This window comes from Abramis brama (assembly GCF_963993115.1).
Source record: "Abramis brama genome assembly, chromosome: 9".
Lineage (NCBI taxonomy): Eukaryota > Metazoa > Chordata > Actinopteri > Cypriniformes > Leuciscidae > Abramis > Abramis brama.
The window spans coordinates 12,004,243-12,017,936 of NC_139971.1; the positions used below are offsets into that span (position 1 = coordinate 12,004,243).

The 13,694-nt window shown below is 39.8% G+C and overlaps 1 protein-coding gene across 2 annotated transcripts in view; it reads left to right on the top strand.

Moving 5' to 3' along the window:
• The window catches only part of kiaa1549lb (KIAA1549-like b), a 182,164-nt gene that overhangs the window by 149,317 nt on the left and 19,153 nt on the right, over positions 1-13,694 (top strand). For both annotated transcript variants that reach the window (XM_084124747.1, XM_084124748.1), the window contains exons 17-18: positions 2,848-2,980; positions 12,375-12,755. In XM_084124747.1, the coding sequence (XP_083980873.1) occupies positions 2,848-2,980; positions 12,375-12,755 (514 nt within the window). The remainder of the gene's footprint in view (positions 1-2,847; positions 2,981-12,374; positions 12,756-13,694) is intronic.

Genomic DNA, 13,694 nt, shown 5'->3' on the forward strand with positions numbered 1-13,694 from the left:
CAGTAAGTTAGCACGATTACCAGTGATGCTATCAATATTAATACTGATTTATGACTGAAGTCTTGGATATAATCCGTCTTTTTAGTGGTACGGGTGTAGAGTAGACGCACGATAGGCGAAAAAATGTTTGTTTGTAAGTGAGTGTGGAGAAGACGCGTTCAGCCGTGATCCACAGGAGTAACCTATAAGAGTATCCGATGTTGGATCACTAATAGGCTTGAGACGCGTCTGCTCAACAGTCCGCGTTGTAACTATGAGGTTTGAGCAGCAGTGCTGCTCAGTGAGGAAAAGTAGAAAATACACGTTGCGCATGGCACGTTGCGCATGTTATTCATATGCTATTTTAAGGGATGCACCCTTAAAATAGCATATGAATAACATGCGCAACACACCACTGACTTTAGACTAGGTTTTTCCTGGTCAGTGGCGGAATTGTTGGCCATAATTCCTTGGCCATAATCGTGCACAACGTGCATGCACTTTGCTTATCTCATCTATACACAGACGCAGCAGTTCTCATTTTTAGAAAACCATACATTATTACAAGGAAAAATATTAACACACGAGGGAAATCATTGTTGTGTCCATGAAGATGTGAAAAAATTCTAGCTTACACATTAACCCAAATTTTTACACGCCTGTTTAACTGAAGCTAATTTGCGTGGGTTTCTCCCATCCCCATACAATGTCACTTCTCTGTGTTTTACGGCCCTGATGAGAACGTCGGTCTCCTTGGCTGTGGACCGCTCCTGGCGTGCGTCTGGCAAATCCGCCGTTATAATAGCAATCCGCCATGGAACAAGCGCGTCTGCTCTTAAAGGGAATGTGAGATGTCGCTCTGATTGGTTTATTTCACCTTACGCCCAAACCACACCTATGAATAATGAAGCTACTTCAGACCAACTCATTTTAGATTTGCATCGGGCGCAAGAGTCATTTATCCCACCGGTATAATAGCAACAGTGCCCAAGACCCGCCCACAAAGTTACTTGCGTTTCAGATCGTTAAAATAGGGCCCTTAAAGTTATGCTTTACTACAATTTAATTACTACTAAAATATACTTAGTACAAAATTTGATTTGTTTCAAAATAGCACACTTCAAGTTAACTAATCATTAACACAGTTGAAGTACAGGCTACTGTTAATTAGTCTGGCTGCAAGTATACTTTTTTTTTTTTTTTTCACCAGGGTGGTTTCACAGACAGGGCTTAGATTAAGCCAGTAGTAGATCTCAGTTAAAATAGGACATTTAAGTAGCTTTTATAAACATGCCTTAGAAAAGAAAAACATTTATGTTGTGCATCTTGAGGCAAAATAATGGAACTGACATATTTTGATATATGTCAGCGCAATATGCTTTCAGTTCAGACAACTCAAACATGCATTTTAGTCTGGTACTATGCTTAAGCCTTCTGTGAAACCGGGTGTAATGGGGCGGACAAGACGAGAAACGTGTGGATCCATATGCAAGGTTTTATTCCAAAACATGGTCATCATACAGGCAGGGTCAATAAACAGCAAACAGGTATGGCAGAGGCATGACACAGTAATCCTTAGGGCAAGCGTGGATAGACGATTGGCGAACAATATCCAACAGGGGCAAGGCAAAGAGAGATAATCCAGGTAAACAGCAATAATCCAAACGAGGTGCAAACAGAGTCCAAAGGGCTAAGCTAAGGGTGAATCCAGGAAACACGGGCAAGAATCAGAACACAGGAGAACACAGGAAAACACAAAGGACGATGCAAAACTAAGATCACTGGATGGGCTCTGTAGCTAGGCTAACACTAGGGGAGTGCTAAACGCAATTCAATACTCAGCCGCAAGGAGAGAAAGTCCAAGACTTATAAAGAGTGTGAGATAGTGTGTGATAGTTCTCAGGTGTGAGCGTGATTAGTGGAATCAGCTGTGTGTGTCGTCAATGCAATGAATGATGGGGATTGTAGTGAAGTGCAAGAGTCCATGCTGTGAGTGGGCGACCTCTGGTGGTGACCAACCAGAAGTGCATGGACCAGATTCGTGACACCGGGCAGTAAAGATGTATTGAAGTAGTGAAGAACTCTTACTTATTTATTTTATTATTTTTTACAGGGGGTTGCATTCATTTGAAACTTTTGTTTAGTTTATTGATTTATAAAGCACATTTTAACAACAGATGTTGAAACCAAAGTGCAGTACAAGAAATATAAAGCAGAATTAAAACAGATTAAGAAAAAAAAAAAAAAAAAATTTCACAGAAGGATGTTTGTAGTGATAAAACAATAGATGTAATGTTCAAAATGAAAGGCAAATAAATGACTGCATACATCCAAATCACCTTGATACCAGTTGGTTAAAAGTAAATGCAAAATTTGCATTCATTCATTCATTCATTCATTCATTCATTCATTCATTCATTCATTTATTTATTTATTTATTTATCAAACATCAAAGACAGCGACATGTTTGCCAAATCTGTTTCACCAATAAAATTATATTATTACAGTATCAACTGAGGGTGCTTTTATACATTCGTTTGAGGGTGCTTATATTAAAATTTGACTTTGAGATGTTTTTTATCAATGTTTTAATTTTTTAACAAAAAAAAAAAGATTTGTGATTAAACATTAATTGGTAGACACACTGCATGACCGCTGTAATCCCCATAGGGGCCGCAAACCCTTGGTTGAAGACTGCCTTACATAAATATCTATTTCAATGGACATGACAAACTCATACATACACACATGCATATGTAGGTTCTAGAAATTACCATTTATATTTATATGTCCAGATGTATTTGCAGAATTTGATGCTATTGTACTAAACTGTATGTATGTGTGTGTGTCTGTCTGTGATGATTTCAGAACCTCTCAGGTGAGTCACCCCAAACATTGCAGCAGACAGTCTCTAAACAGTCCCAGTCCTGGAGGAACAGAGATGGATCTTCTGGTCATGAGAGAGAGACCCAGAAAGGGGATCCGTAACAGTGGCTATGATGTGAGTGTTTTTTTTTTTGTGAAAAGCATTATAACGCATTAGCAAAATCAAATGGAAAGGGTTCAAAAATAGCTGGCAGAGCATGGAGTCAGCTACAGGTTATGGCTTTGGATACATGCATCTGCCAAATGCATAAATGTATACTAGACAGTTATATATTATATTGTAAGGCCTTTCTTGGTTGTGGGTGGGTTGTGATAAGCTTGTTAGTTTAGTGTTAGTTGCTGGTATATGGAAGAAAAATAATGACAAATGTCTTGGTTGTTTAGTTTTCTTAACTCTATATTGCGGTGATGTGCTGCAGAACTGGGGATTCCCTCAATACATCATACTCCTGGATTCCCCTGTGGCCAGGACACTTACTTAATGGACTAATACAGTAATAAAAAAGACAAAACTCCCACCTTTTTGGGGATGTAGGCTAGATATTGGAACAGGCAAGCGGACTCAGAATATGTTGTTTTTTGTTGATTGACTGACTGATTTATTTATTTATTGCAAAATTAATAAAGTAAAAAAGCTCTGGTCTTTATTTTTTTAAATGGAAGAAGAATCATAAGGTGATCTGAATCATGATGCATGTTCGTCACTATGATTTGGAATGGAGAATGGAATAAATGTTGACAAATTCTTATTTCTTTACTGTAAAAAAAAAAAAAAAAAAAAAAAAAAAAAATTGTATTAAGCATGTATAAAGCATGTAAGCATGAAGCTTACATGTGACATTATCAAGACAGAGTCAGTGGCACACAGTCGTGTCCCAGATCTTAATTAACTGTAGTATGCTGACTGGGGGCACCTCTCAGCAATTGTAAACATGCTGACATGTTTTATTTGAAAACAAGCTTACCTATTTTGAGCATGAAAATTGGCCTCTAAGCATTTAGTAGTAAAAAAAAAAGCCACACAGTCTCTGTCTTTGTCCATAATATGAGTTATACTGTTGTGGATTCACCTGTGTCCCTGTACTTAATGTGGATTCTGACTCGGTGTAAAAATAGCTTTATATTGATTACAGTAGCCGCTGTAAGGGAACTTGGATCAATATAACTGTCACGTGTCAGTGCTTGTTTGGACTTTCAGTTTGTAGCTACGTCTACATTAATCCGGATACATTTGAAAACGGCGTTTTCGTTTATAAACGCTCTCCGTCCACACTAGCGTTTTCGGACGTTTCAGTGTGGATGAGAAACTTTTGAAAAACGCCTGAAAACGCTAAATTCACCTTACTGCGCATGCGTAAAACCCCACAAAAGATCACTGATATGATTCAGATGGAAAAATAAATAATGAAGTTATCGCGCAATTCTTCTGGCAGGATAATTTTATTTAGTAAAATATCTCACCATTCACTGATGCGGTCCAGGTCGTACACAGTCACCATATGTTTGGTCTAAAACGCAACTGCTCTCATGTATTGCCGCAGGACAGCAAATGTTAGTAAATTCTGTCATCTTTGCAGGACTGTGACATGAAGAGTGTGCAATGTAGAATATTTTTAGCAACAGTGTTAAAGTGAATAGCATATAACAGGCACAATACTGGTATAAACATGAATATCTATTGGTAGGCCTACACTATGCGTCACATGACTAAATTTACGTCATCGGTTTTAAATACCACCGGTTTCACAGTCCACACTACAACATGAAAACGGCATTTTCAAATGTATCCACTTTGGAGTGCGTTTTCAAAAAAGCTTTGTTTTCATTAATAAAAACGCCGTCTCAGTGTGGACGGAAGGCCAAAATGGAGAGAAAAATATACGTTTTCAAACGAAAACGTATTAGTGTGGAAATGGCCTGTGTTTTGATTGGTTCCTGTTTCCTTTTTTCTTTTCCCACCACTCTAATCTTACCTATTAGAGGTAAAGATCCTTCGTTTCTATGGTTACTGTCATTATCATTTCAGTTGTATCACCTGTTTAGTCAATCATCGTCATCTGTATCACCTGTGGTTTCTTAATCAGTATCATCTGTGATTGTATTTAATTTCCGTCTGTTCAGTCAGTCTTGGTCCTATCTCTGTTTCATTTAGTGTGTGTTGCTACCTGTTCTGCTGTCTTGTATTTAATTACATTAAAGGTAACAAAATCGACAGTATAAGGCAATAACTTGTAAGCACAAGACACCTGTGTATATGTAAAATCAAACAAGACTTTATTAACTACTCTAATACACACAAACTAATCTAATGAAAAACACACATTCATTCATATAGGGACAAGGGAATGTGTCCCAGAAGTCTAGCGTTAGATGCGATTTCTTTGACCACAACCTGAGAGAATCAATATACCAGCAATTCAACCTTAGTTTGTTTACTTAAAGCTGCAGTCCGTACCTTTTTTGGGTTAAAAATTATCCAAAATAAATTTGAGCAAGTACATAAAAAGCCAGTGTTCAAAACTATCTGCTTGCCTTAGCTCGATTCAAAATGGTAAGCTTGTAATAATGTTTTTAATTCCAGTGGTACTGGTGGATTTCCGCGGGAAATTCGAGCATGTCTTTGCATCATGTCACATCTGTACACATAAAGATGTGTCCTGGCTAGTAGGCTATATTACGTGTGAGGATGTTGGAGGTGGAGATTTATAGCCTTGTCTCACAGCACTTGATATAATTAAACTTAGCAATTTGATGGCGGATCCAGAAAGGTTCAAACAACAATCACTAGTGACAACGGGAGATTCAACCGTATGCAAAAGACTTTGGACTTCGGAGTGGCTACAGAATAAAAAAGACTGCAACCGGGCCCATGTGAAAACAAGGAAAAAATATCGGAAGGGCTTTTGAAAGGTGGCGTGAACTCCGTGTTTTGAAGGGGTTCAAAACAGACGCAGAGACGGGTTTTTTTCCATGCATCAGAATATTGAATAATGCAATAAATATTCATCTGATTACAGATATGTGTCTTTGTATTTCAAAGAGAACCAGTTCTAAGGAACATTCATTTGTTGGTATGACAATTAGAAATTAGACTGCACAGAAATGGAAACTGAACTACAGGTAGCCCTAATACACATTAAATGTAGTCATGCAATGCTGATGTTGTTAACATTAACAATTTGAGAATAAAGTTTAATTTGCACGGTTTGGCGATCGTTAGATTTAATCAGCGCAATTTACTGCAATGCTTTTTTTTCCCTTAGTTGGTTAGAACAAAAGTGTATGTTACTTACTTGTTCAGATTGCATTTTCCAGTGAAAATTCTTATGTTGGTCATACTTCCAAAAAGTAGAATCTCTGATTCCGAATGACAGTATCCATACCGGTGCGGTGACTGACATCCGCACATTCTCCTCAAAACATTGGATTCACCCGTGCTGTGCCGTGCCGAGGCACAACCCGCGTAAAGTTGATAATTCCGCGAATAACTGCAGTTGCAGATTTCGAACAGAGATGGCGACAAAGAGGAAAAACTACGGACACAACACAACACTTCATCACTTAGCTGAGCTCTGGTGCAAGATTTTGATTTTGGGACTGGGATATTGTGGGCCTATGGCGCGACTGGTTGGTAATTATGATGATGATTGTATTTTTTTTCTTTTCTTGGCTACCCTAGTTTTCGGTGGTGTGATGCACGGGTAAGGGCGTAATCTCATTTACATTGGCCAAGTTCTCAGGTTAGGGTTCTGGCTCTGCTCGCTCTTGGTCCCTCCTGAAGATTCCGCATTTGCTCATTGAGTCTTGTATCACATTAACCCTTTTGTAGAGGAGGAAGGCCAGGGGAAATGTTACAATGTAGCTTACGACAGTAGAGGCACATAGAGTGGTGTCGGCGGCAGACCAGGACTGTGTTGATGGGGGTTAAATCAATCAGCTGAGTTCCCTCATTCTTGATCCTTTGTTGCAACTCAGGATCAAGAGAGGAGGAGTGCTGTTTGAAAAATTTGCAAGATTTTCATGTTCTGTCCAATATATGTCGGCTGATAGGTGATAAAAAGCTAAAGGGGTAGACAAAAGGGTATTAAAGTATATACAGTGGGATTCTACCCATGGCCAGGCTATCGAAAGAGGAACTGATTTCACGCTGAATTTCGAACATTAGGGTGGTTACGAATTTCATTTGAGCGAGATCCCTTTGAAGTACCAAAAAGCTTTTTTTCATTTGTTTTGATGGTTTGGTTCAAAAGAGTGGGGTGGGTTTTCTGTTCATTAGTAGCAACCCTGGCTGTTTACAGAGTATAATTCTCTACACTGGGCCTGTCAACGCGACTTTGGGTTGGGGCATTACCCCAACTGCGGGGCTAGAAAGGATTGCGGGTTTTAATATCATCCTGATAACAGAGAGAAAAGAACAGATGGTTAGCGGTGAATCTTTTAATTCAGTCGGACCGTTTGGTTGGTATTTTTATCGGTTGCGAGAGTGCCATGACAGGTAGTTCATGGGACTCTGCAATCCATGTTTTGGGCACAATGGACGTAGTTAGTATAGGTTTAGCCCTATACTAAGGTGTCTGTTTGTTTAAAACATTTTAGGTGAGGAGTGAAAGAGAAAGGAGGAAATGAAGAAATTGAGCATTAGCAATAGAGTTCTCAACGGGCCTGAAAATTAAAACCCGACCCGACCCGGCCCGTGGCTTTTAAAGCCCGGACCCGATGTAACCCGACACATCAACATGAATTATCTGCCCGAACCCGGCCCGCGGCCCGACGCCACGTCGGATTATTATTATTTTTTTCTCATACACGTAGCCTATTATCATGACCAGCAGACGGGAATTCAAATCAACCTTTAATGTTCACGCCTTTTAACAATACAAACAACTGAAACAATAAACTTTAAATATATAAATAGGCTGTAGTAGCGACGGTAAATTCACCTGCGGCAAGTTTACTTTTCACCAACTTCATCTTCTTCTCTCCAGGCTAAAGGCGTGCACGCAGCGGCGTCAGGTCTGCCCCCGCCCCTCTCCATGATGCGCGTTGCACGCAGCAGCCAGACTTTCTTTACGGTGAACAGCAGCGATGATTAAAATATATATATCATAATATATATACATATATATACATATATATATATATATATATATATATATATATATATATATATATAATTTTTTATTATTATTATTTTTTTTTTTTCACTGAGCGGAAAAGTTTAAGCCCGAGGTCCGACCCGACCCGAGTCATTTGATTATATTTTCGACCCGAACCCGCGGGTCCCGTCGGGTTTGTCGGGCCGACCCGTTGAGAACTCTAATTAGCAATGACACCTGTGGGATAATAATTACTTCTTGTTAGTGGGCACAATCTCAACAGAGTGGGTGTATCTAGATTTGGATAACAGTAGGGTGTTCATGCAGACAATTGAATGTTTTGTTTTGTTTTTGAATGTAATTTCATGGGGTCCTGTCAAGTGAGGCAGAAACTTCTTTGACAGGCGATGGGGAGTCGATTGTCGTGACTGCACAAAACTGTAGTACCACACTTTGTCTCCAATGTCAAGTTCTTTGTGTTCTTTCTGGTCATAATAGGCTTTGCGTCCTTCTGCACTTTTCTGTAGTTGCTGTTGTGCAAAGGCAAATGCGGTTCTTAGGTGGTGATGCAACTCTTCCAGATATTGGTGGGTGGTATATGCCGTGACAAGCTTCATGTCACCTGGCTGGTAGAGCAGGTGGAGAGGCAGTGTCATTTGCCGTCCCGTCATCATCTCACAGGTGTGATAAAAGCTTGTCAGGCACTGACTCTAGAGGTTGGAAGTGGTCTCACCAACCCCTCGAGGACTATTGCTTAGTCCCACCAGGGGATAATAACTTCTGCTGAAATTACTGTGCTGAAGCAATCTGGCAGTTAACTGGGTCTGCACGGCGGGAAGTACACCACCTTTCAAAGACACCCCATTTAGTGGCATAGATTCTTCTCGTGGAGGGATTCCTAGCACTGAGAGTGGTCTTTATGACATCTGGGTGATTCAGAGAGAAGCAGAGGGGACATTGTGCTGTCCCATGATAGGCAAAGAGGACACCTCTGCTTCGTAAAATCTCTCCCAAATCTGCTACTAAGGGTGTAAATCGCCCTAAGGAACAGGAACTTAAAGCAGAACCTGCACCTAAAGCAGAACCTGCGCTAGCCTGTGCAGACGACGCAAACACAGTCCGTCTGGCGATTAATGTAGGTGACTACCATAGTGTTGTCCACCCGCAATAGGACATGGTAGCCTCTTTACTGGTGGAGGAATGCTTCAGGGCCAGAAATACAATTGATGTGCCAATCAAGATGATAACCTCACCAGATTCCCTGGGCTGGATTGCCACCTAAGACCACTCCCCAGCCCATATGGGTAGCGTCTGTTGTTAGCATCTTGCGATGACAACTACCACCTAGAGTGGGACCCAAGGTGAGGAACCGGGGTCTGAGCCACATAGAAAGGGATCGAAGCCGCAGCACGTAACCCTTACCATAAACATGGATTTTAGAAAGTGTTCTAAACACACTTCCTGTGTTGTGGCAGGATTTCTATGTGAAAGTATGCATCCTTGAGATCAATTGTGACAAAACAATCGTGATGTTGTATTTGCGACACAATCATCTTGATAGTTAGCATCTTGAATCAGAAAGTACCAACTATAGTAGCCTGACTCTTTCTCTGGGAGGGGAAAATGTTCTATGGCCCCTTTGCACAGGAGAGATTGCAGTTTTTGTGACAGTAAATGCACCTGCTCTGATTTTACGGTAGAGGAGGCCATGCTATTGAAACGCGGAGAGCAATGCAATGAAATTTGAGTGCCCCCAACTAAGCAAGCCAGAGGCGACAGTGGCAAGGAACATAAACTCCATCAGCAGAATGGAGAAAAAAAACCTTGGGAGAAGCCAGGCTCAGTTCTCCTCTGGCCATTTTTTCTTTTTATAGTTCAAAAATAACTTATTTAACTGTCTTTAGAACCCAAGGAGAGATAACCAGCAGTGGCTTTCATGCTGCCAAGTTCTCTGAAAAGGGTACCAATTCCGATACTTCCTGTTGGGGGGATGGTAAATGTTCTGTGTCCTGGCTGATAACAGGAAGCGACAGAACATTCAAAAGAGGTGGCAGGGATGTTATAGTGGTTTTGTGAGGGTGCCGGGAAGAAGCTAGTTGATGTATTTTTACACACCCCATCCCAAAAGGGGCCACCCCCACAGACCTGGTGCAAAGCAATCAGGACCTCTTCTTCTTAGAAGGTAGTACTGATGTCAGGTCTTTTCTGAGGCTGCTGAGCCTTACTCTGCTTTTGAGCCTTTCTTTTAGCAGGTCAGCCTGGTACGCCTGCCATAGTGTGCAGAGCAGCACCAGCCCGACTGGCTGACTGAAACGCCTTCTCCACCAGTGTGGATGTTATTCTGCATGGCTTGGTGGGGAGCGCTGACATTTTAAGTGATGATGAGCTCCCAGGGAAGAGAAAGCCTGTGAGTGCCTCTTCAGACTGGGGCATCATCGTATAACCACATGCCCTTGTGTAACTGGTCTGTTGTCTGCATTGTGTTTTGTGCGTTGTGAAGAACAGGACAGCATTCAGCAGTTTCACTGATCTTTTATTCCTTGATATAAAACAAATTAAAGCAGCCTCTTGAGAGTGAGAGTCGCCTTTGTTTTATCTCTCTAGTGCATCACCAATGCAAAGAGCGAAGATATATCACATTAAACAAGGAAATACATGTAACAGAAAATATACCTGATATAAAACAAATTTAAGCAGCCTCTTAGTGTGAGAGTTGCCCTTGTTTTATCTATAAAACAAATGTGAAGTACACTTGTCACATGTGCTCTCATTTCCACATTTATATAATATTATATTATATAGATAAATTAGAGTAAAAATATAGACATAAAAGCAAAACTTAAAATTAAGATTAAAAAATATTATCAGGAGCCCAAAATAACCTCACCTCTCCAGTGCATCACCAATGCAAAGAGGAAAACCAAAGAAGTTAACTTGTCAAGGAGGCTAACTTTAAGCGTTTAGGCACTGCATGAGTGACCACCTCGGTGGTTCCCCCTGTGCTTTATCATCACGGGAGGAATGTTTGGAGGCGGTGACTCAAAATCAATCTCACCAGAAATAAGAGATGCACTGTCCTCTGCCCGAACTGAAGAGGCGCCGGGCATGCTTTGTAGTCAGGCAAGAGGACATCCTGATCTGGAGAGAGAGAGCGAGCGATAAGGACAGACCCGTCTCTCACTCCTCAGCCAGATCGACTCGCGAGCGCAAAGCACTTCAATGGTGAACAGTTCACAGTGCTCACAATCGCTGTGCTCCAATGCAAAAGCAGCATGCTCTTCCCCCAAACACAAAAAGCAACTGGTGTGTCTTATATTCAGGCATGAGCCATGAACACAGAAACACACTCCGTTTTCCTTGAGTGACGCTCATTTTCCTCTTTTCGCTGTAGACACAAATAGACAGCCCACTGCAAGGTGGAAACTAACTCCTGACAATAGAGTGACAGAAACAGTGTAGCACACACACAAACAGAACAGTCACTGAAAACAAAACAAAAAACCTTAAGAGCTCACCTGTTGCTCATATATTTGTAGCCTCTGATAAGCGCATGTTCCAGTAATGTCATCGTCAGTTTCACGAGTTCACACTTACAAATAATCAGATAAAGTAGCATGCGTATTTGGCGGGCTGTCCCTCATATTTTTTTTCCATCACCATGACTTTTTAGGGGCTCCTTAGTAAAATATCAGGTTGGAGTCATTGTAAACATTTTCATTTTTTTCTTGGCTTTTTTCTCTGTCATACTTGACTAATAATTTCTGAATGTCAGCAGGATCTCAAGGAGCTCAAAACAGGCACTGAGAGTTCCTGTCTGGTTGTGCTAATATTGTGTTAGTTTCATAATGTTTCAGCTGTTTAGACCCTTTGATGTGTAAAAAAAAAAAAAAGGAATATTTAAAACAGTTAAAATTGTCATCATTTACTGACCCTCATATTCTTCTAAACCTGTATGATATTTTCTGACAGATGTAGATCAAAAACAGATGTTTTGAAGAATGTTAATTCCTTTCCATACAGTGACCAGGGACAAAAACAACATAAAAGCATCATAAAAGTAGTCCATATGATTACATACCATAGTTTTTCTTCTACTCTGCCAATGGAGAGCCAATGGTGTTTAGCATTGTTTAATGCCAAACCTGGTGCACTGGACTATTTATGCACTAGGTCTGAATCTGCAACTGCAGAAATAAGATTTTGAAGCTTTATTACCCCATTTTTTATACACATTATAACACACTGAATGCTAATCAATCTCCCACAAAAGAAAGAAAACCATTTGAACAATGAAGATCACAGAATTTAAATATTTGTGTGAACGATTCCTTTAAATTTATTTTGAACATCACAATTCAGCAGCTTTTAAATACATGCGAGTCTGTTTGTGTTTGTTTTCTTTTTCTGTTGCAGACTGAGCCGGAGATTATTGAAGAGACTGACGTCGACCGTCTAGCAGCCCGCCATTATTTTGGCTGTGGTCGCCAAATCAAAGGTCAATCTGAGACATCAACGCTGAGCTCTCAGCCTTCCATAGATGAGGTTCGTCAGCAGATGCATCTCCTGCTAGAGGAAGCCTTTAGCCTAGCTTCAGCTGGCCACTCCACCTCCAGCCACCACCACTATCACTCCCACCATCAACATCAGTCGCTAGGTCCCTATGACCTGGGTCCAGTCATCCCATACTCAGAGGTGGTGACCAGTGCGCCAGTCACCAAGAATCAAGGGCAGGGAGGCCTGCAGTGGGTGCCAGCCTATAAACCAGACCCTTACCAGTGCAGTCTGGCCAAACAGGTACAGTTGTACAGTCTGTCACTAAAGCCATTATAAACACTTATTAGTCTTATTCGTATTAAAGTCAACATGGAATCAAAATAGACCTTATTTACTTGCATACAACTTGCTTAAATAAGATTATGGAAGTAAAATGGCTTGATTTACACTACTGGTCAAAAGTTTGGAATAATTACAATTGTTTAATGTTTTTTTATTTATTAAAGAAATCTATTATCTCTCTTTCTTTTTTTATTGCTGATTAATCTTTTAACATTTTCTCGTTTTGATATCAGAAGTAGTGAACTAATTGTGCCGATTAACAGTGTTATTACAAAGCCTTTTTGTGTGCATGTGTAAAATCAAGCAGTGTCTGAAATCGAATTTATTATCATTCAAATGTCATAAAGATTTGTGCATATATGTACAGATGTATCAACAAAAAGCTTCCTTGTTAAAAACTTCGGTAACACTTTCTTTGAAGCCTGTATTTATAATGCATTATATCGGTATTCTTAATGCATTATAATACATGCATAATGCCTTAAAAACAACTTTATTATGTGTTGTATCATCTGATAATTATTCATAACAATAGTTACAATGCATTTATAATGCATAATAAGGGAATTCTTAATGCATTATAATGCACACATAATGCCTTATAAACAACCTTATAATGAGTTTATCATTTCATTATAAACAACAGTAATAATACCTACCTACTTATTAGAATTGGTAAAGCCTTGTAATTTTACAATTTTTATGAATAGAACATGATTTGCATTTTGAATGTATTGTTTTATTTGTACTTTTCCACAAAACTTTGATTTTACTTTAAGGGAAATGTCTTATAACCAATTCATGATATCTTATAGCTGTTTAAAAGAATACTCAGCTTTTGTAACTTTACTTAAAGCAGACAAAGACCACTTATTAATATTAAGACCACATTATAAA